The sequence below is a fragment of the Oryctolagus cuniculus genome, chromosome 12 (genome assembly GCF_964237555.1).
Source record: "Oryctolagus cuniculus chromosome 12, mOryCun1.1, whole genome shotgun sequence".
NCBI classification, from domain to species: Eukaryota; Metazoa; Chordata; class Mammalia; order Lagomorpha; family Leporidae; genus Oryctolagus; species Oryctolagus cuniculus.
The window spans coordinates 74,296,394-74,320,314 of record NC_091443.1 but is presented as its reverse complement, the minus strand read 5'-3'; the positions used below and the strand labels follow the sequence as shown (position 1 = coordinate 74,320,314).

Below are 23,921 nucleotides of genomic sequence, written 5' to 3'. Positions count from 1 at the left end.
TGCCACAACACTGGCCCTAGGTGTTTTTTTTTTTTTTTTAAATTTTTTTTTATTTTTTGACAGGCAGAGTGGACAGTGAGAGAGAGAGACAGAGAGAAAGGTCTTCCTTTTGCCGTTGGTTCACCCTCCAATGGCCGGCGCGGCCGGCGCGCTGCGGCCGGCGCACCGCACTGATCGGATGGCAGGAGCCAGGAGCCAGGTGCTTTTCCTGGTCTCCCGTGGGGTGCAGGGCCCAAGCACCTGGGCCATCCTCCACTGCACTCCCTGGCCACAGCAGAGAGCTGGCCTGGAAGAGGGGCAACCGGGACAGAATCTGGCGCCCCAACCGGGACTAGAACCTGGTGTGCCGGCGCCACTAGGCGGAGGATTAGCCTAGTGAGCCGCGGCGCCGGCCCGTTATTTTAATTTTTTAAAAATTCATTGGGATTATCAATTTAGACAAATTTTCTAAAGCTGCAGTTTGATTTCTTCCTTTCCAATCTGTTAATATTCCAAACAAAAATATTTTTTCTTTTTAAAGAATTTTTTTTTTTTTTTAATTTGAGAGGTAGATCTACAGACAATGAGAGGGAGAGACCGAGAGAAAGGTCTTTCTTTAGTTGGTTCACTCCCCAGATGGCCACAACGGCTGGAGCTGCGCCGATCCGAAGCCAGGAGCCAGGTGCCTCTTCCTGGTCACCCATGTGGGTGCAGGGTTCCAAGGACTTGGGCCACCTTCTGCTGCTTTCCCAGGCCACAGCAGAGAGCTGGATTGGAAGAGGAGCAGCTGGGACTCGAACTGGCGCCCATATGGGATGCGGGCGCCACAGGCGGAGGATTAACCTACTGCGCCACAGTGCAAGCCCCAAAAATCATTTTGACTTACTGCAGTAGATAGGACTTCTACTACTAAGGTTTTAAATAAAAAATTCTTAAAATTAAGTTGGCAGAAAATCGTACATATTTATAGAGTACCGTGATGTTTTGCTACATGTATACATTGTGTAATGTTCAAATCAGAGTAAACACATCTACTCAAAGATTTTACATTTCTTTGACGTGAAACATTCAAAATCATTTTTTCCTAGCTTTCTAGGTTTATTTGGTAGATGCACGTTATAAGGTTGAGAAATATTTCTTTATTCTTTTTTTTTTGCTGAACGTATTTTTATCATGAAGGGATCTTGAATATTTTCAAATGCTTTTTTACATCCATTAATATGATAGTGTATTTTTTCTTATTTACAGTAATTAATATGATGGATTACAGTGATTGAATTTTGAAAATTGAACTAGCCTTGTGTTAACAGTATAAGGCCTATTTCATTATGATATATCATTATTTTTGTTTGGTTTCATTTTGTTTGCTAATATTTTATTGGGCATTCTTATATCTGTGTTCATTAATAATATACATCTTTATATTTTCCCCTTGTACTGTTTTTATATGATTTTGTATCATTGTAATGCTGATTTCATAAAATGAATTTGAAAGTATTTCATCCTTTTTTATTTTCTGTTATGATTGTACAGAATTTGCATAGTTTCCTCTTGGAACGTTATTAGATTTTGCTAGTGAAATTATTTGGGCCTAGAGTTTACTTTTTCAGAAAGTTTTTAACTATCTGATTCTTTAATAGTTGAAGAACTTTTTCAGGAATATATTTCATCTTGGATGTGTTTTTGTCATTTCTAGTTTTAAAGGAATTAGTCATCTATTTAATTTTTGTAGGTTTATGTGCATAGAGTTTATGCATATCATTATTCTTATATTCAGGACTGGTACTGATGCCCCCTACTTTTAGTCTTGATATTGTTAACTTGTGTCTTTTTTCTTTGTCTGTCTTGCTAGAAGTTTGTATGTTTTACTGATCATCAAACAAGCAGATTTATTTATTCGTATTCTGTATTGCAATTTTTTGTGAATTTATTGATTTCTGCTCTTTATTATTTCTTACCTTCTACATGCTTTCGATTTGTTTTACTTTTACTGATCCACTGAATTTGAAGCTTAGATTATTGAGTGCCCACTTACACTTCTTTGAGCATTTTTCTGGTAGCCATTTTTAAAAAAGATTTTATTTATTTGAAAGTCAGAAATAGAGAGCCAGCGAACAAGTGAGAAAGTTTTTCCATCCACTGGTTCACTCCCCAAGTGGCTACATTGGCCAGGGCTGGAGGCCAGGAGCCTAGAGCTTCTTCTAGGTCTCCTCTATGGGGGTACAGGGGGCCAAATATTTGGACCATCTTCTGCTGCTTTCCCAGGCACATTAGCAGGGAGCTGGATTGAAAGTGGAGCAGCCAGGAATTGAACTGGTGCCCATATGGGATGCCAGCACTTCAGGCAGAGGCTTACCTTTTCTGCCACAGCACTGGCCCCTCTGGTAGCCATTTTAATGTCTTTGTCAGATAATTTCAGTATCTTTTTGTTGGTTGTCTTTTCTCAAGGAAGCAGACATTTTTCTTCTCCATACGCTTAGTATATTTGGGTTATATACTGAATTTTTTTAATAATATGAGACTCTGGGTCTTATGTAAATGTTATGGAGAATATTGATTTTTTTTTTTTTAAGCAAAAATTGGCCTAGGTGGATTCAGACTGAAAGTTCTGACCAGCTTTCTGTGAATTGCAGTTTTACGTCAGTTCCATTCTCAAAGCCTTTGCAGTGCTAGTTGAATATATTCTGTCTGTGTGCCATGTAGTGCCCAGTATGGATCTGGTCTTGCCTGTGGTTTGTTCTCAAAGTCTTTGTTCTGCTGTTTCAGGTAAGCTTCACACCTGTGTAGCTTGGGGTTGAGTCCAGAAGTTTACAAACAAGTTAAGTGAGTAGCTTTTCCAAGCTGTTCCTTTTCTGTGATTTCCTTGATACTCTTTTCTTTCCTGGGCTCCCCTTTGTGGTTCTGCAGCGGGCAAGTTAAGACTTCAGTTGTGCTGCTGTGCACTTCCTGTAACTGTGCCTGTGTACAGTGTGAGTTAGCATTAGGACAGAGAGAAAAGCAACACGGGTCCACCCATTCCCTTGGGACTCTGCTTGGAGTAGAGCTGTGGAGTTACCTGGGATCTGGGTTTGTGAGACAAGAGAGGAAGGAAAAAAGGGATAGACAGGGAACTTTCCCCTCCCTTTCTTTGAAGCAGTGCTGAGTCTCTTTCCCCACTCCTTGAGACAAAAGTAATGACTTCCTTTGGAGCTCATTCTTTTTGCTTCTTGGTTTTATCCTAGTTGAATGCAGGTTGGTAAACCTCAGAGTAAAAATGGGAAATTCTCCTCCGATACATTGGATGTCAAACTCCGTTTTTCTTTCCTACTCCAACTGCTACCATTTACTTTTCAGGAGTGTTCAAGTAGCTGTCCTATTCATTTTGTTTATGTTCTTTTAAAATTTTTAAAAAATATTTATTTATTTATTTGGAAGGCAGAGTTACAGAAATAGAGATACTCCATCCACTGATTTTCTCCCCAAAAGGCTACAGTTGCTGGGGCTGTGCCAGGCTAAAACCAGGAGCCTGAATCTCCACTTATGTCTCCATATGGGTGACAGGGACCCAAGTATTCGGGCCAGCTCATGCTGCCTTTCCAAGCATATTAGCGAGAGCTGGATCAGAAGCAGAGCAGCTGGTTGTTCATATGGGATGCTGGCATCGCAGTTGGCAGCTTAACCTGTTGCACCACAGCACCTGTTCCCTTTGTCCATGTTCTATGGCACCTTTCAGTAGGGAAGACATCATTTATTGTGGTTTCATTATCTTACTTAGTACTGGAACTAAGATGTGATTTTTTTGTTGAATCAAAGAAAATCAAGGACCCAGCAATAAATCTAATTAGTACTTGTACAAGACTTTTTTTTTTTTTTAACAGGCAGAGTGGACAGTGAGAAGAAAGAGAGAAAGAAAGGTCTTCCTTTTTCCGTTGGTTCACCCCACAATGGCCGCTGCGGCCAGTGTACCTCACTGATCTGAAGCCAGGAGCCAGGTGCTTCTCCTGGTCTCCCATGGGGTGCAGGGCCCAAGCACTTGGGCCATCCTCCACTGCACTCCTGGGCCACAGCAGAGAGCTGGACTGGAAGAGGGGCAGCCGGGACATTCCGTCGCCCCAACCGGGACTAGAACCCGGTGTGCCGGTGCTGCAGGCGGAGGATTAGCCTATTGAGCCACTGCACAGGCCTGTACAAGACTTTTATGGACAAAATTAACAAAACTAAAAGAGACTTAAATAAAGAGGAAATAAACATCATGTACATGGGTTGGAAGATTCATGACTGTAAATATTCAGTTATTTCCCGGCCGGCGCCCTGGCTCAATAAGCTAATCCTCCGCCTGCAGCGCCGGCACACCAGGTTCTAGTCCCGGTCGGGGCGCTGGATTCTGTCCCGGTTGCCCCTCTTCCAGGCCAGCTCTCTGCTGTGGCCAGGGAGTGCAGTGGAGGATGGCCCAAGTGCTTGGGCCCTGCATCCCATGGGAGACCAGGAGAAGCACCTGGCTCCTGCCTTTGGATCAGTGCGGTGTACTGGCCGCGGCGGCCATTGGAGGGTGAACCAACGGCAAAGGGCAAAGGAAGACCTTTCTCTCTGTCTCTCTCTCTCACTGTCCACTCTGCCTGTCAAAAAAAAAAAAAAAAAAAAATTCAGTTATTTCCAAGTTTATGCCTTTGATGTATTCCCAACCAGAATTTTAAGATTTTTGGAATTTGACAGAATGATGCTAAAATTTTATGCAACTAGACAAGGCCAAGAAGAATAGACAAGAAAGTCTTAAAAAAAAGATTAATACCAGTTCAAAATTCTAAAAGTTGAAGTCATTAAGATAGTGTGGTGGCAGCCTAAAGACAAACACAGCAAAATAATCCCAGAAACAGGCCCACACATTTATTTGTGCTTGATTTCAATAAAAGATGATATGGTAGAGTAATGCAGAGTGACTGATATTTTTAATCAGTGACACTGGAACATGTTGTTATCTGTGTAGGAAATAAACAAAACTTGGTCCCTATCTTTCCCCATACACAAAAATTAACTCCAAGTAGATCACAACTTTGAATACAAAGAGAGGGGCTGGTGTTGTGGTGCAGCAGGTTAGGCTGGCATCCCATGTGGGAGCACCTGTTGGAGTTCCAGCTGCTCCAGTTGTAATTCTGCTGTCTGCTGATGTGCCTGGAAAAGCAGTAGAAAATGGCTGAAGTCCTTAGGCCTCTGCCACTCATGTGGGAAACCCAGAGGAAGTTCCAAGCTCCTGGCTTTGGCCTGGCCCAGTCCTGGCTGATGTAGCTATTCGGGGAGTAAACCAGCAGATGGAAGATCTCTATTTTTCCCTATCTCTCTGTAACTCTGCTTTTCAAATAAACAAATAAATCAATCTTTCAAAAAATACAAAAATTAGAACAATAAAGAGATTAGCAGGTATAGAGGAAATGTATTGAGGAACTTGAGGTTGAGGAAGCTTTCTTTAAAACACCAAATTGTTGAATTTTCCTTTGATTTGGTCTTTGAGTCTGTCCCTGCCCTGATGGGGCTTCAGTGATCTGGTCTGAGATATCTACAGTGTGCCTTTCATGGGATATTTTTTTATCCTGGCAGATGGCCTGGTGCCTCTGTGGCCCTGTCAAAAGAAACTTGCTTATGCTGATAGATATTATGTGACTCTGGCCTGATCTGTGTCGAGTTTTTTTCCAATCAAGATGGGTGCTCTTTTTTTTTTTTTTTCTTAAGATTTTATTTATTTATTTGAGAAGCAGAGTTACAAAGAGAGGGAGAGACAGAGAGAAAAGGTCTTCTGTCTGCTGGTTCACTCCCCAAATGGCTTCAATGGCTGGAGCTGAGCCACTCTGAAGCCAGGAGCCAGGAACTTCATCCGGGTCTCCCATGTAGGTGCAGGGGCCCAACCACTTGAGCCATCCTCTGCAGCTTTCCCAGGCACATTAGCAGGGAGCTGAATTGGAAGGGAATGCTGGGACATGAACTGGCGCCTGTATGGGATGCCAGCATCACAGGCGGAGGCTTAGCCTGCCTTGCCACTGTGTGGGCCCCAGGATGGTCCCTCTTTAGGAGAGCCCTGACCTGAAGGAGAGTCAGGTTTGGGTGTGCCTGTCAGGTAAGGCACAGAGTAGGCAGTAATAAAAGAATGAAATGACATAAGTGGTTTTGATTACTTACAGATCCCTCACAGGGCCTACAGGAAGAGGGAGCTATCCAGGACATGCATGCTCAACCAGCAGACTGGGAACAAGAGGGAAAGAAAGAGAGGGGCCTATGCTTCCAGGGCCCGGAGCATTACTCAAGCAGGTTTGACTGGGGAGTTCTAACTGGGAGGCCTAGAGCAAGCAGGCATAAGTTCCGTGGAGGCATGCTGTCAGTGAGAGGGGCGCAGAGGTGTATCTGCAGTCTGTGGGGTGAGTCAAGTAGGTTATATCTAGCTGTCCTGTAGGAAGATGATCAGCAGATGATGATTGTGGAAGGCAACATCTGGATCAAGCACAGGGAGGGACTGGGAAGAGGCAAAGAATGAGAAGTTGTCAAGGGTGATTGATAAGATAAGCCTGGGGTTTCTTGTGCCAGAAAGTAAGGAACTTGCTCAAAGAATGATTGAACATGTCAAAATGACACAGGAAATAGCTTGAAGGGCTCCTAATGGCCAAATCTGGGACAATTTGTTTAAGAATATGAATAACAATGGATTGTAACCCTTTGAATAAAATAAAAATTCATGAGACTGATAGATATTAAGTAAACAAATAAGAAGAGATCTTTTTAATTTTTCTTAAATATTTATTTGAAAGGCAGTGTTATAGAGAAAGAGATGGAGAGACAGAGAGAGATCTTCTATCCACTGGTTTACTCCCCAAGTGGCTATAAAGGCTGGGTCTGGACTAGGCCAAAACCAGGAGCCTGGAATCCCATCTGAGTCTTCCGTATTGGTGACAGAGGCCCAAGCAATTGGGCCTGTTCTGTTGCTTTCCCACGTATATTAGTAGGGAGCTGAATCAGAAGTGGAGCAGCTGGGACTTGAACCAGCACTCATGGGATGCAGGTGTCCCAAGTAATGGCTTAATTTGCTGTGCCACAATGCTGGCCCTGGTATTTTCTTTTATTATATTATATATATTATATTTATTATATATTATATATTTAGATGTTACATAATATATCATAATTATATATTAATATTTATATATAATATATAATATATATCTGATGTATATTATATATTATAAAGCACACTGTTGAAATGATTGGTGGTATAGTGGGTAAAGCTGCCACCTGCAGTGCTGGCATCCCATATGGGCGCCGGTTCTAGTCCTGGCAGCTCCACTTCCGATCCAGCTCTCTGCTATGGCCTGGGAAAAGCAGTAGAAGATGGCCCAAGTGCTTGGGCCCCTGCACCCACATGGGAGACCTGGAAGAAGCTCCTGACTCCTGGTTTTGGATCAGTGCAGCTCCAGCAGTTGTGGCCAATTGGGGAGTGAAGCATCGGATGGAAGACTTTCACCCCCTGCCCCCCTCCCTTCCTCTCTGTCTCTCTCTCTGTGTAACTCTAACTTTCAAGTAAATAAATAAATCTTTTTTTTTTTTTTTTCAAAAAGAAATGGTTGGAAAGCGTAAAACTGTAGATTTGCTGACTGTGCTTTGTTCATATGAGAATTTTTAAGTAGGAAATTATAAAGTATCAAGGAATAAAAAGGAGTCATTCCTATGGCTTTCAAATGGTTAATAAAAATATCTGTATATATAGAAAGGGATAAAACAGATGTGGTAAGATATTAACATTTGGAAGACCAAGTAAAGGGTATACAAGAATTCTTTGCAACTATCTTCCAGATTTTTTGTAGGCTTGAAATTATGTCAAAATAAAAATTAAAAGTGAAGAAAGCACCATACCATAAAAGAAGAGATTAATGACAAATTGGACTACTTTAAAATTAAGAACATCCTCAAAGATCGTATTAAGAGTAAAAATGGCAAGCCACAGGTTGGTGAAGGACAATATTTTACCATATAAAAATATTTAGATGTCATTAAGAAAATAACTTAATACGGAAATAAATAAAAGAATTGAATAGACACTTTACAAGAGAAGATCTAAATGACCAATAAGCACATAAAAGGGATTGTGCCCAATTAAAAAGCTGAAATGCAAATTGAATCAGGTGATACCGTTACATACCTAACAAATATGCACCAAGTTAGTCTGATTTGTCTGATGATGGCAAGAATGTCCACTAATCCACTAACAAGAATTCTCATGCTGCAACTGAGAATGTAAATTGGTATAGCTACTTTGGAAAACAACGTAGCCTTAAATACCAAAATTAAGATATACATATCTTGTAATCATTTCCTCTTCTCTATGAATGTTTAGAAAAATACATGCACATATGCAGAGTATCTCTTCAAGAATGTTCAGAGCTGCATTGTTTATCATAGGCAAAGTGTCAGTTGCCATTACAATGAGTAAATTATGGTACATACAAAAGAATATTAATAAGTAATGAAAGTGAATGGATCATAGTTACATATATTCTGGATAAATCTCTGACCAGCTGTTCAGGAAAAGAAAAAGAGACAAAAAAATCCTTGCATGCAATATAATTCTATATACTCAGAGTTCAGAGGGCAGGCGAAACTAAAACATTGTTTAGATCTGTTACAGGTGTCAACAACTACAAGGAAAAGCAAGGAAATCAATTTGCAGAAAGTCAGGATAGTGCTACTTTTGCTTGTGGGAGAAAGTTGTAATTTGGAAAGGACACACAGTTTTTGGATAGTGGTTGTATATGTATTTAATTTATTCTTTTTGATACATATTTTATGTATACCTAAATTTTTCTAAATTGTTTTAGAGAAGTTTAATGAGGTTTTAAGAGGGAATGACTATAGATGTGTGCATCTGCTATTTTTTTCCTGCTATTTTAATGAGATTTTCAAACCACCTTTACAATTAGAAAACTGAAAAACTTACCATCCACCTCTCCCTCTTGCTCCCTGCTCCAGCAGAATGTAAACCCATAGGTTAGGGACGCTGTCTGTGTTTTCTGCCTCACGATGTTCTGTGTCCCTGGTTCAGAGTAATGCTCAATAATTTGTTGACTTGAATAAAGAGTTAAAATGGAGCTAGTCAAGCCAGGGTAGCTTAGAGTTGGCAGAATTATTGTAAGTTGAAGAAGTAGTAGATGGATCTTCCAGGAATCTTGTAACACAAGTTGTAGTCCAACTGGACCTCAGGTGTCAGGAGCTTGGTCAGTCCTGTGGACTGGTTCCTCTGTCTCCAGTGGACTGTGTGTTTTTCTGTGCCTCTCTTCATTGGTATTAGGTCACTTGAGAGTGGCTTGCATGAAAGCCAGTCACTGATCTGCCCTCTGTGCACATAAAGCTCTTTTGACTTTGTTGCCTGTTAACTGCCTGTTAGATTTCTTTCTGTTTTCTTGCTGAATATCAAGGAATCTGGCCTAGCTCACTGTCATTTTCCCCTTCAAGTCAGTGACTTTGCCATCATTCACATGTAATGTGGAAAAGGAATATAGCAAGTGGGTCATGTTGGTATCTGGCAGCTGGGCTCTTTTGACATCAGGCACAGGAAGGAGCCTTACTTGCAGGAGGTGCTGTTCACCCTGCATTTAAGGACCCAGCAGTCAGCAGTGCAGGAGCAGTTGAGGCCCATTTTGAGTGGGATGAGATGGGGAGAAACACAGCAGCCTAGCTCATTTTTTCAAGCTAGGGCTTGTCATAGGTTGCTGGCCAGCCCAGCCCATAGCTTTTTTTTTTTTTTTTTTGATAGGCAGAGTTAGACAGTGAGAGAGACAGAGAGAAAGGTCTTCCTTCCATTGGTTCACCCCCCAAATGGCTGCTATGGCTGGCACACTGCGCCGATCTGAAGCCAGGAGCCAGGTGCTTCCTCCTGGTCTCCCGTGTGGGTGCAGGGCCCAAGCACCTAGGCCATCCTCCGCTGCACTCCCGGGCCACAGCAGAGAGCTGGACTGGAAGAGGAGCAACGGGGACAGAACTGGCACCCCGACCGGGACTAGAACCCCAGGTGCCAGCGCCGCAGGCAGAGGATTAGCCTAGTGAGCCGTAGCGCCAGCAGCCCACAGCTTTTTGTCTTACATTCTTGGCCTTTGAGATCAAGTGTCTGTCCTTGTTACAGTCAGTCATATGCGGTGGATACTGGTCATGTGGTCTGTTAGGGCTGCCCTTTCAGACAGACTGTGGGTGGGTAGCCTTTCCTAGAAAGGCCTATAAGATGAATTATGTGCTTGACATGATCAAGTGTGATTTTCCACTATGGAAAGTGTAGATCATTAACATTTTAAAAAATTGCTTTATATAATGCTGCAGTAAACATCTTAGTGCTGATAATCTTTGCATGTCTGGATGTTTTAGGATAGAGGCCTAGAAATAGAGAATCAAATCCTTTAATTTCTCTGTAGTCTCTTAATTCATGTTACTAGATTATTTTCCAGGAAAGTTGTATGATTTTATACTGCACTAGTGTATATGAGAGACAGGTGCATTATACTCTTGCTCATGACTTTTTGCTACTCTTTATTGAAGGCTAAAAGATACCTAGTGCTTAAAAACCTTACTCTCTCTGGGTGTATAGTCTGGGTCTCCAGTGATCACAAATGACTGTTTTAGTAACTATCACTATTATACATGCTGTTTTGCTAGCTTTCCATCTTAGCATTATCATTGCATTCCCTACTTTAATGTCTTGGCTAATTCTGTATTTTTCTTTCCTTCAGAGATTTATTTGAAAGGTAGAATGACAGAGGAACAGGAGGGAGATCTTTTCTCCCCTGATTTACTCTCCAAATGGTTGCAATAGGCGGGACTGTCCAGGCCACAGCCAGGAGCCCAGAACCCCATCCAAGGTCTTCCATGTGGGTGGCAGGGGCCCAAGTACTTGGGCCATTTTTTGCTGCTTTCCCTGGAATATTACTAAGGAGCTGGATCTGAAGTGGAGCAGCTGAGATTCAGACTTTTGCTCCCATGTGGAATGCCAGAATCACATGTGGTGGCTTAACCCTCTGTACTACAACACCAGCTCCAAATTCCTCATTTTCTTTGATGCTTTGCTGTGAATATCTCTAGTCTTTGTACCTGTTTTGGTTTGGGTCAGGGAAAGAGGCATCTGTATTCAAGTAAAAGTAACATTTATTTCAGGATATACAAGAAACCATCAAGGAAGGGTAATTGGGATTCAGTTACTGGAACTAGAAAGCTGGTAGAATCAACTGCCTTCTCCTAGGGGTTCTATATACTTGTTTCCTCATGGGTTCTTTGTTGTCTTTGTGCATTTGACTCAATAGCTTATCATAGCAGTGGGTTCAGCTTCAAAATTGCACATGGTTCTTAACAGCTGCTTGAGTCCAGAGTATGCATTCTCAGCTCAACTCTGTCTGTTAACTTTGGATATTTTGGTTTAAATTCCCAGGGTGGACTTTGATTGCCTCAGCTTTTGCAGTTCGCTGTTATCCCCTGCTCGTTATTCTAGACCGTCCTCTAGTCTGGCCAGCTGTAAGACGGAAAAGTCACAAGATAAAGGACACATTGTGCCCACTTACTTGGAGCTCTGTGCAAAATAATGGGCGCTGGATTATTTCGCTTTTGTAGGCTTTTTGAAGCACATCTGTGCACAGTTACAGAATTACAGGCTCAAAATGGAAAGGGTCTTGGAAATGATCTAGTCAAAATCATTCATTTAGCTAATGAAGACATCTGTAGAGAGATTGTGATTTGTCTGTTATAGTCGTTGTTAGCACCTCTAGAATTTCAGGACTGTATTTTTTTCCATCATAGTAAAAGTATTGGAAGCTCAATCATGATTTGATATTTAATCATGTTATTTGAGCACATTTAAAAAAAAGCACCGTCTAGGACCATGTCTCTCAAAAGTCAACATTTAGTTTAAATGGTTCACTGGAAATTTCCAGTAGTTAGAAAATAATTTGAGATTGTCATAAACATTACATATTAATATTTCTATATATTACATAGTGTACTAGTAACTTTAAAACTCTTTCAAATGTAAAATGTGTTATGGACAAATGAAGAAACAAAAAATGTTGAGTTACTTATTTTTCCTATTTGTAAACATCTGCAAAATGTTCTTTCTCTTGCTTTACAATTGTAGTCATTTTTTTATTTTATTTATTTATTTATTTTTTGACAGGCACAGTGGACAGTGAGAGAGAGAGACAGAGAGAAAGGTCTTCCTTTGCAGTTGGTTCACCCTCCAATGGCCGCTGCGGCCGGCGCACCGCGCTGATCCGATGGCAGGAGCCAGGTGCTTTTCCTGGTCTCCCATGGGGTGCAGGGCCCAAGCACTTGGGCCATCCTCCACTGCCCTCCCGGGCTATAGCAGAGAGCTGGCCTGGAAGGGGGGCAACCGGGACAGAATCTGGCGCCCCGACCGGGACTAGAACCCGGTGTGCCGGCGCCGCTAGGTGGAGGATTAGCCTAGTGAGCCGCGGCCACAATTGTAGTCATTTTAAAAAGTTGTAGTTTACTTCCTTATTCTTTATGAGGCAAATTTTATTAGACACCCCAAATTTTAGAGTGAGGCTAAGGCTGAAAGGTGACTCTTGGTTTTTATTCATGCTAGCCAGTCCATGAGGCTGCTTTCTCTGTAGCTTAGTATTTACAAATTTGTTACTTATGCATCTAGTTTGTTAGTTATCAAAATTGGCTAATATCAAAATTATTATTTCTTTAAATTATTTGTTTGTTTGAAAGTCAGGTAGAGAGAGAGAGAGGGAGAGAAGGGAGAGAGACAGGACTCTTCATCCACTGGTTTACTCCCCAGGTGGCTGCCACGGCCAATGCTGGACTGGGCAGAAGCCAGGAGCTTCTTCTGGGCCTCCCAAGTGGGTGCAGGGGCCCAAGGACTTGGGCCATCTTCCATTACTTTCCCAGGCCTTTAGCAGAGAGCCAGACTCGAAATGGAGCAGCCAGGATACAAACGGGTGCCTATATGGGATGCTAGTGTCACAGGCAGTGGCTTTGTCTGCTATACCATAACACTGACCCCAAAATTATTTTTTAATTAAAGGTTAACATTGTAACTTTAATTAAGAAAGTTGTTGCTTTTTTGAAGGAAGAAATAAAAAAAAAGCCATTTTGTCTTTGCCACTTAATCACAAACATAGTATTTTCTTACACCTTTTTTTTTTCTGGTCACAGGTTTTTTTTTTTTTTTTTTTGCATATATGTATCCAAGCTTTGTCTTACTTTCCATGCAACATAGCAGTTGCAGCCTTGTTTTTATTACTTTAGCTACTTAGAGGTATTCTGTTATGTCTGCATTTCCTGATGTGGGGAGTTTCTCACAGGACTGATGCTTCTGGTTGCCACACAAGCAGTCATTATTACATTATTTCTGACATTGTTTCACTCATCATTAATTTAGGTTAAACTCTAAGATTCTTGTAAACTACTTTGTTTCTTTCTCATTTATTTTGCTCATTCAGCATTCTTGAGTGGACTTTAGGATGCTAGAATGACTGAATCTTATCAGTAGGGAGTGTTCTCAGTCATGTAGAAAGAAGAGCTTAATCAAATGCTACCCCCTTGCTGCTATATATCTGAATGATAGAAGCTTTATTTGTTTCAGGGGTGGTAGTGGTGGGCAGTAATTAGTAATGATAAGGAGTTGCCTTTAGGAGTGGAAACTTATAGAAAGTAAAATGGACCAATAATATGAGTAGTCAGTTTGCAGAGAAAAAATATAAATAGCTGGTAAATACATGAAAAGATGCATAACTCACCTTGTAATAATGCAAATTACAACAGGCAAGGCATGCCAGAGTTGAGTTGGAAAGAGTAAAGTATGGGATAATGATTAATTAGTGAGGAAGTAGAGAAACAGGTACTATTACACACAGGCATGTAATCCTTTTGGAGGGCAGTTTACAGTAGCAGTTTTAATTACTGATTTAACTAATTATATTTTAGAATTTATGCTTGCACATATGTACATAATATATATATACATAGATGTTCACCAAAGCATTGTTTGGAATAGTAAGAGACTGGAAACAACCTAAATGAATTATGGCAAGGCCACAGAATGGAGTACTGTGCAAATGTTAAGAAAAATGAGAGACAGTATTGTGGTGCCCTGGGTTGGGCCATTGTTGCATCCCATATCAAAGTGCCTGAATTGAGGTCTGGCTACTCTCCACTTCCGATATAGCTTTCTGTTAATGTGTACCCATGAGACAGCAGATGATGACTCAAGTACTTATGTCCCTGCCTTCCTCATGGGAGACTTAGAGTTCCTGGCTCCTGGCTTTGGCCTGGCCAGCCCTGGCTGTTGTGTTTGTTTAGGAAATCGGCCAGATTGATGGAAGTTATCTTTCTCTCTGTTTCTTTTTTTCTGGTTATTCCTCTGTCAACTTCTGTAGAAGATGGCTCCAAGCCCTTGGGCCCCTGATCCCACGTGGGAGACCTGGAAGAAGCTCCTGGCTCCTGGCTTTGGATTGGCGCAGCTCCAGTTGTTGTAGCCAATTGGGGAGTAAACCAGTGGATGGAAGATCCTTCTCTCTCTCTCTGCCTCTCCTCTCTGTCTAACTCTGACTTTCAAATAAATATTTCAAAAAAAGATACATTGTTAATTAAGCAGAAAAGAAGTTGCACAGTTAAAGTATTGAATGATGCAATTTATGTTAAAGATGATTTCTACATAATGAAACTTGTATACACAGAACATTTCAGGAAGGGTCCTTAGCACTGTTAACTTATTGCTCTTTCGGAATGAGGAGGGTAGTTGAGGGCAAGAAGGTGACTTAGTTTTCCTATTTAACATTTTTAAAATGTAGTATATGTGCTGTTCTCTGTATAAAAACAGAAAATCCTGTTTGAAAACATGAAGCACTTTAAATATCTTACCTAGCTTGTGGATGGCTTTGATGGATAAATAATATATGGAATTTCTAGTTTGGAGATCTATTCAATAAGGAAACCCATTTGACCTTTAAAAATTAATAATTAAATTTTCAGAAAATCATGAGGGGTTAGGATTTTAATTAGATGATGAAATAAAGAGATCAGAGTATCTTCCTGGGCTTTTAAATTTGGGCTTTATCTTCTAGGTTGTAACATATTTTTCATAGATTAATATTGGCTTCTTAATACTATTTTAATAGTTACGTAATATAAATAAATAGCCATCAAAGGCTAGACAATCCTGTCTTCTCTTTATCTTTTTGTTTGTAGAATAATGATCCCAGCAGAATTGAAGAATTTAAATGAGTTTATGGAATTAGTCAATGAGGAGAGCAAGCATTTGAGCAATGGAAAATAAAATGATAAAAAAATAGTCATTTGTGAAGTGGGGAAAAAAACTAAAATAACAGTGTAAGGATACCTGAATCCCAGGTCTTTATCTTGTGACTTAGGAATTTACTTAGGAATTTGATGAAATCCTAGGAATATCCATTTCCGTGTGTGTGTGTGTGTGTGTGTGTATTTCCTTATATATATGTATATATACAAATGTGTATATATATTTTAAATTTATTTATTTGAGAGGTAGAGTTGCAAAGAGAGGGAGAAACAAAGAGAAAGGTCTTCCAACCATTGGTTCAACTCCCCAAATAGCCACAATGGCTGGGGCTGGGCCGATCTGAAGCCAGGAGCTTCTTCAGGGTCTCCTATGTGGTTGCAGTGCTTGGGCCCTCCTCTACTGCTTTCTGAGGCCATAGCAGAGAGCTGGATTGGAAGAGGAGCAGCTGGAACTTGAACCGGCACCCATAGGCTGCTACACCACAGCACCAGCCCCCGTTTCCTCATATTAAATTAAGATTAATAGTCAACTTTTAGAATGGTTACTGTTTTGAAAAAACAACTAAGAATAGTAAAATACTTGTCACCCAGTAGGCTTTTAATAAATGGTACATGTTTCTGGTAATTATTTTTCTAACTTTTAATAGCATGTGCCCTCATTTGCAGAAAAGTGAACATATTTACATGAATCAAAACTCACCTGAAGGCACAGTGGGAGTTGAACAGTTACATTTTTTGGTAGAGAATTCTAGTAAGATTATAATACCACGTTAAATTAGACAAACCTCTCACCACGCATGATACTCCTTGATTTGTCAATCTTTGTCTTTTTAAATTTAGACACTTCTGTTACCAGTTGTCAGTGGTCTTGAATTCTGGCCTTACAGGATGTTAAAGTACCCTACTATTCTTCAGGAAATTCAAATATATTTATACTCTGTGTTCTCATAGGAAAGATCTTGTTGGTATAAGATTTATTGAATTTTTTTTATTTCTTTATATTTTGTGGCATAAAGGAAATCTGAGAGTTCAGAAAAGAGTTTTTGGAATTAGAATATTAATTTTCTTTTCTGAAAATAGTGTAGTCAAGGCAATTATGTATAAAACTTGGAGAAGACAATGAGTCAGATGCATTTAATCATGGTTCACAATGACATTAACATTAAACCCACTATAGCAGGCAGCAGTAGCATTATTATAATATAGTATGTTATTTCACTGTACTTTATGACTTTAGGAAATGATATTTAAGTTTTTCTCATCAAGTGTTGATGCATTTTATTAAGGTAAAGGAAGAGGATCACTTTTTTGGCCTCAATAATGCTCTTACGAAATTTTGATATCTGGGGCCAGCGCTGTGGTGCAGCTGGTTAACACCCTGTCCTGAAGCGCTGGTATCCCATATGGGCGCTGGTATCCCATATGGGCGCTGGTTCTAGTCCCGGCTGCTCCTCTTCTAGTCCAGCTCTCTGCTATGGCCTCAGAAAGCAGTAGAGGATGGCCCAAGTGCTTGGGTCCCTGCAACCACATAGGAGACCCTGAAGAAGCTCCTGGCTCCTGGCTTTGGATCGGCACAGCTCCAGTCATTGCAGCCAATTTGGGAGTGAACTATTGGATGGAAGATCGATCTCTCTCTCTCTCTCTCTCTCTCTCTTCCTCTCCTCTGTGTAACTCTGACTTGCAAATACATAAATAAATAAAAAAGTAAGACATTATCAGAGTTTAAAAAATTTTTGATATCACAGCTAAAAACATTGAAAAGAACCTTGGTGATAGCAAATATTCAAGTTTTTAGCTCCCATATAATTCTTACGGGATATTATGGCAAACCCTGCACTTTGTCTAAGGAAGAAATTCTCTTAGAGAAACTGATGAACGCTAGGATCTTTGTGTGACTGCAAATATAATTTCAAGGGGAGGTGATTTTCTGAGTAGTTAATATGCCAGTTGAGATACCCTCATCCCATATCGGAATGCCTGGGTTCAGGTCCCAGCTCTGCTCCTGATTCCAGGGTCTAGCTATTGTGGACCCAGGGAGGCAGCAGGTGATGGCTTAAGTAATTGGGTTCCTGCCACCCACATTGAGGAGCTAGATTAAATTCCTGGCTCCTGGCTTCAGCTCTGGCCTTTGTGGACGTTTGGAGAATGAACCAGCAGATGGGAGCTCTCTGCCTCTCAAATAAACACAAATTACTAAAAATAAGTAAGTGTAATTTTCAGGGCTTCAGAGACCTGAGCTCATCTGTGATTTAGGCCCATTAGACCTAAGGTTGAAAACTCTTCATTTTCACTATAAAGGCAGAGGCTGTCTTTCCTTTTCATATTAGGATGGGTTTGATCTCCAAAAATAAGACTAGAACAGATGAGCATTAATATTTTTAAAGTGTTTCTTTGGCTTAAGGGTTTATACTATAGGATTATCTCTTATGAGTTATTAATGTTAAATATTTATTCTTTATTGCCAGAGAGACTATTCAGTCCTCTCAAAAAATCCTCCCACATGAATGGGAGGAAAGGGAGTTTTCCTATCACTCTTCCTCTTTTTTGGGGCCTTAACTGTGTGTAGGGGTCAGACAGTATTCTTTTCCTAATACAAAGCTGCTGCTCTGGGGGAATTTGACTATTTGCTTATAGTCTCGGCAAGCACCCCCTCTTCCTCCTGCACCAGAAATTCTTCCTCTGGTAAAACTAGGTTCAGGGGTGTGGGAAAAATGGAACGTAATCTCAGAGCTCGCTCTTAAGATTGAGTAATCGTTTGAGTAATTATAAATTTCATTTAAACCATCTCCACCATTGCTTTTAATGAGACTTTTCATTTGAAAATTAGGTGTAAAGTCATTTAGAATATTTGATCGTAAGTAGAGTTTGAAAGAAAAAATTATCCCCACCCTCTGCCCCTTATGTCATCATAAAATTCACAGAGTTGCAAAACAGGAATAGCATATACCAAGAGATGTGGCAATAGGAAGAAATATGTGGTTTTGCACATGACAGTTATTTTGAAGAAGGGATTTTTTCTAATAGTTTAATTGTATTAACCATATAGTTATATTTGCCTCAGATTTTATGTAAATCTAAGTTTGTTTTTATTTAAGCTATTTTGGGTTGGTTTCCTTTCTCTGTCGTGCCTGGTGAGGTTGAGATGAGGGGTAGTTAGCATGGGTTCACTTGCACTGTTGAGAAGTTTTTTCAGTCCTTCCCTTGGCACATATAATTCTGCCTTTGGTTTTCATGTCTATTTAGCTGGCTCTTTAAACCATGTGGGATTGTGTTGGAAAATGCATGTCTGATTTCTGTCTTCATCTTTCTTAAGCCTGATTTGAACCCTGGGAACACAATTGCAGTCTTAAATGCTTTATTGTTTTCAAACCTTCATAGGTTTCATTCTTTAGAGCTTTCTGAAAGGAGCTTTGGAGAGACTCTATAAACAGAGTGATTTATGACCTACAGGGACTGAGGTTACAGTGTTTAAAACTGAAAGAGACCTTTTCTTGATGGTAGGAGTTGATTGATAATGCATGGACTGTCATCGTTTTTTTAATGTGACTTTTGAATGTTCTTATTTAGAAATTGATAATCTTACATTAAGTGTTTAATAAAATATGTTGTGGTACACTTTATAATGGCAACAAAATCTAAAATAAAATATTATAATAATTTCAAAGTGATGAATCTTACATGTTTTAAAACTTTTCTCTTTAGGCATATGGATCAGGCTGCGATATTGTTATTTTGGCAAATGACTTTGAATGTGTGCAGATCATTCCTGGTGCTAAGCATGGAAACATCCAAGTCAGCTGTGTGGAGTGTTCTAACCAACAAGGAAGAGTAAGGAATTTAACTACTTTATTAAATGTCATTTTTATATATTTAATAGTTTCAGAATATTATCATTTTATGCAAAGTTTGTCTACAATTTCTTAATATACCTTTCTTAGATGGCTAATGGCAGGAGTTGTGATGTATGCAAATTGCAAAGTGCCGTTGAGCTAATGTGGTACTTAATTGTCTGACAGGTGTACACGATCTCAAAAGATCTCTAGACTTCACAATCCTAGCTTAGGAATTTTTTACCAGTTGATAATTCTAACAGACGTTAAGCAAGTAGGGTTTAGGAAGTAAACTTTTTATCTTCTCTCATCTAGCACCCCTTATGTCCTGCAAATGATATCAAATTTTAATCAAGAGATTTAGCAAGTTGTTAGTGTCTAATATCATACTTATAATATAGTAGGTACTTGAATATTTACTTGATGAGTCAAGAATCTTTCAGTACATTCAGACTTTAAAACAGAGAATGTATTTTGAAATAGTTAAAATTTCACCTTATGTGCCTCTCCCTCAAAGTTTTAAACATAATACATCACAAATTTTGGTTGTGTGTAAAGTATATATATCATATTTGCTGTATATTCCAGCAATTCAGTAAGGCCAATATTATGTAATAGAGTTGTATATCTCTATAAGAATATAAAATTGGGGCCAGCGCCGTGGCTCACTAGGCTAATCCTCTGCCTTGTGGCGCCGGCACACCAGGTTCTAGTCCCGGTCGGGGCGCCAGATTCTGTCCCGGTTGCCCCTCTTCCAGGCCAGCTCTCTGCTGTGGCCAGGGAGTGTGGTGGAGGATGGCCCAAGTGCTTGGGCCCTCCACCCCATGGGAGACCAGGATAAGCACCTGGCTCCTGCCTTTGGATCAGTGCGGTGTACTGGCCGCGGCGGCCATTGGAGGGTGAACCAACGGCAAAGGGCAAAGGAAGACCTTTCTCTCTGTCTCTCTCTCTCACTGTCCACTCTGCCTGTCAAAAAAAAAAATTGAAAAATTTACCTGCAATTATAGTAATTTAAATAGTTTTAGTATTCTAGAAATTGTTCTTTACTGGGAACTGGATAATTTTGTCAAGGTTATGTTAAATCACATACTTGTGGTAAGAAATAAGAGTCATGAAAATTTATACAAGATGATAAATTATGATTATCTTATTACACTTTTTCTCCTGACACATTTTACTGCTTGTATCAAACCTTAACATTTGTATAAATATACCAGTGTTTGGCAACCCAGGGATATACTTGACCTAGTATAGAAACACTGAATTTTCTAGTGTGTACTTATACTTGTTTCTTGCTTTTCTGATTTTTTTTTTCCAGGTTTTCACTCTATGAATTACATATGCTTATTTAGAAAACACAGAGTGGTGGATTCCTCTCATTAATTTTTCATTTGTCTTTTCTCTAGGCCAAGTAAGGTAGCTTTAAACCTGATTAGAGTTGTAAGATAGTTATCAGAGGTAGATTTTAATTAATTTCTTAGTGCTAGTGATAATTACAATAAACAAATGATCTGCAAGTAGAGGCATTGGTACTTATAGCCATGGGAAGCAGAAAAACCTGTATTTCTGTTTTTTTTTCAGACCTGATTTAAAGCAAGGAAGGCCAAATTGTGACCTCTTCATTGTCTTTATTGCCATCTTCCTTTAGCATCTTTATCTCCAGCCCTTGTGGTGATAACTTCTCATGTGTGAGACGTGGTGCTAGCCTGTTATGCTCATCATTCCTTTATTCATTGACATGTTGAACCTGATTGTTCACATTTGAAATACCTTCTCCCTGACTATTGTGGGTTAAAAGCTTTTTCTTGTAGAGAATGTAAGAATTAGATAGCAGTAAAGAATTCTTTTTTTGATATGAGAGTGCCCTAAAATCACAGTGGACCTTTTTTGGCAGACATTATATATTTATTTATGTATTTGTTTATTTACTTATTTATTTATGGAGACACACACACACACACACACACACACAACTGCAGGTGGAAAGAGAGCTCTTATCTGCTGATTCACACCCTAGATGCCTGGGGCTAGGCCAAGCAGAAGCCAGGAGCTGGGAAATCAATCCAGGTCTCCCAAGTGGGGGTGACAGGGCCTAAACCGATTACCTCCCGGAGTGTGAATTAGCAGGAAGCTGGATTCTAGAGGTGAAGCCAGGACCGTAATCCAGGCAAGGATGTCTTAACTGTTGGGCCAAATGTCTGCTCCTAATTTAATTTTATAGGTTAACCTAGGGTACAGAGGTGTCACAGGGATGGTTTGATTCCCTCTTGTCAAGGTGAACTGGGAATTTGCTTTCAAGGAATTATTAGAAAATGGGCTCAGGTGGGGCTGGTGTTGTGGCGTAGTGAGTAAAGCCACCTCCTGCAGTGTCAGCATCCCATGTGGGTGCCAGTTCGAGTCCTGGCTGCTCCACTTCTGATCCAGCTCTATGCTCATGGCCTGGGAAAGCAATGGAAGATGGCCCAAGTGCTGGGGAACCCTGTACCCGCATGGGAGACCTGGAAGAAGCTCCTGGCTCCAAATGGGCCCAACTCCAGCTGTTGCAGCCATTTGGGGAGTGAACCAGCAGATGGAAGACCTCTCTCTCTTTGTTTCTCTCTCTCTCTCTGTAACTCTGCCTTTCAAATAAATAACTTCCAGAAGCAGAGGGAATTTTCCCCATATTACCAGGCATGTGACTAGGAACAAAGTCTTTATGGTTTCTAATCCCTAGTGTGAGTCCTCCGGAGCCTTCTGTATCAGCTCTCAGCCCCACAGGTGTAGAAGATGGCTGCTTGGGTTTTCCATGGCTCATGTTTTCTATTTCTTTTTCTAGATGGTTTCCCAGTTGGTATTTTTTTGTTTGGTGGTATAATTTATCAATTTTATTGGATGTATTCTTTTTTTTAAAAAAGATTTATTTATTTATGTGAAAGTTACAGAGAGGCAGAGGCAGAGAGAGAGAGAGAGGGAGGGAAGGAGGGAGGGAGGGAGGTCTTCCATCTGCTGGTCCACTCCCCAAATGGCTGCAATGGCCAGAGCTGTGCCTGTCCGAAGCCAGGAGCTGGCAGCCTTTTCTGGGTCTCCCACACCAGTGTAGGCCATCTTATATTGCATTTCCAGACCATAGCAGAAAGCTGGATTGGAAATGGAGCAGCTGGGACTCGAACTGGCACCCATATAGGATGCTGGCACTGCAGGCGGCAGCTTTACCTGCTGTGCCACAGCACCAACCCCAGATGTATTCTTAAGACTGTTATTTGATATCTTTCTTTACTTTTCATGGTTTTTATATCTTCACTCTATTACAAAGTTTCTGACAAAAAGATGCACCATTTAAATGTATTTTTCCCAATACGGTTATTTCTATATTAAAAAGCTTAGAAATTTTTTTAGAAAAGATCATCACAGGAAAGATGATTTTTTTTAAAGATTTATTTACTTGAGAGGCATAGTTACAGACAGAGGGAGAGACAGAGAAAGAGGTCTTCCATCTGCTGGTTCACTCCCCAAATGGCCGCAATGGCCAGAGCTGATCTGGATCAAAGCCAGGAGCCAGGAGCTATTTCTGGATCTCCCACGTGGGTGCAGGGTCCCAAGGACTTGGGCTTCTACTGCTTTCCCAGGCCATAGCAGAGAGCTGGATCGGAAGTGGAGCAGCCGGCATTTGAACCAACATCCATATGGGATGCCTGTACTGCAGGTGGCAGCTTTACCCACTGCGGCACAACACTGGCCCCAGGAAAGATGATTTCTTTGAATTGATCAACTTCGTATTTGATATGTAAAATAAAGGCTCATGAATTTTTTGGTAACAGAGAAGAAAGTCTTAATTCCAGTACCGTTCAGACATCCATATGGAAGGAAATGAGCCCTGAATATCATGATGGTATTGTATTGTATGTCATTAGCTTATAAATTATTGTGAAAGGGATAATATTTTATATGTTTCTAAACATTAATGCCATGTCTATTCTTTTTTAGATTGCAGCTTCATATGGCAATGCTGTTTGTATTTTTGAGCCCCTGGGCATAAATTCTCATAAGAGAAATTGTGTAAGTATCAATTGATAGTAGTACACTTTTGGAATCTAGTATACTTTGTTCAAAAAGCTTTTGTAGTTTCAGTTTTTCAGTTGACTTAACTTTAAAATCCTTGTGCTGGAGGTGCAGAGACCCTTAGGAGCAGGTGGCAGAAGTGGGCTGGAACAGTAGCTGAAGCTGGCTGGTGCTTTTTGGGTAGGTGCTTTACAGTTGCTAAGGATCTAGCCCTAGGCTGTTGAGAAACCTGTTTCAGTATTGAGATCTGTCCCCTGGGTTAAACCACTCTTAATTCTTGTCTAGATTAGCAGACTAGTATGAGTGTGAAACTCAGTTTCCAGTTCTGTAATCCCTGCCCCAATCTCTGCTCACAATAAACAGCCCATGGTGCTTCTCTGCTTATGACCCTGCAGTGGCTCCCTGTTTCTTCCAAATTGAATGCCAAAAAGTGCTAAACTGGAGTACACCCTCTCTGCCCACCAGCACCACGCTTGCCTGCCTCTCAGATCTGGCCTCCCACTCCTCTTGTCCTCTTTGTTCCCCCTCAGGCTGCACTGACATTTTACTATTCCTCAGTCATCCTCCTCTCTTGGGGCCTTTGCATTGTGGTTCTGGCTGTGCAGAATATGCTTCCTCCACATAGCTGCAGGGCTGACTCCCACAGATTCTACGTGACTGTGTGCACTTGCAGATAATCAGAACTGCAAATGCTAAATCTGAATGCTAACACTGTGTATATATATAAGTATTTTTTCAAAGTGTATTTTTAAACGTAATGCATTAAAATAAGTGTTTTTGATATTTTTGCTTAAATGTGTA

General features: G+C 40.5%; 1 protein-coding gene across 4 annotated transcripts in view; it reads left to right on the top strand.

The window, feature by feature from the left end:
- The window catches only part of DMXL2 (Dmx like 2), a 167,765-nt gene that overhangs the window by 15,856 nt on the left and 127,988 nt on the right, over positions 1–23,921 (top strand). For all 4 annotated transcript variants that reach the window (XM_008269002.4, XM_051821996.2, XM_051821997.2 and 1 more), the window contains exons 2-3: positions 18,955–19,080; positions 23,046–23,117. In XM_008269002.4, the coding sequence (XP_008267224.3) occupies positions 18,955–19,080; positions 23,046–23,117 (198 nt within the window). The remainder of the gene's footprint in view (positions 1–18,954; positions 19,081–23,045; positions 23,118–23,921) is intronic.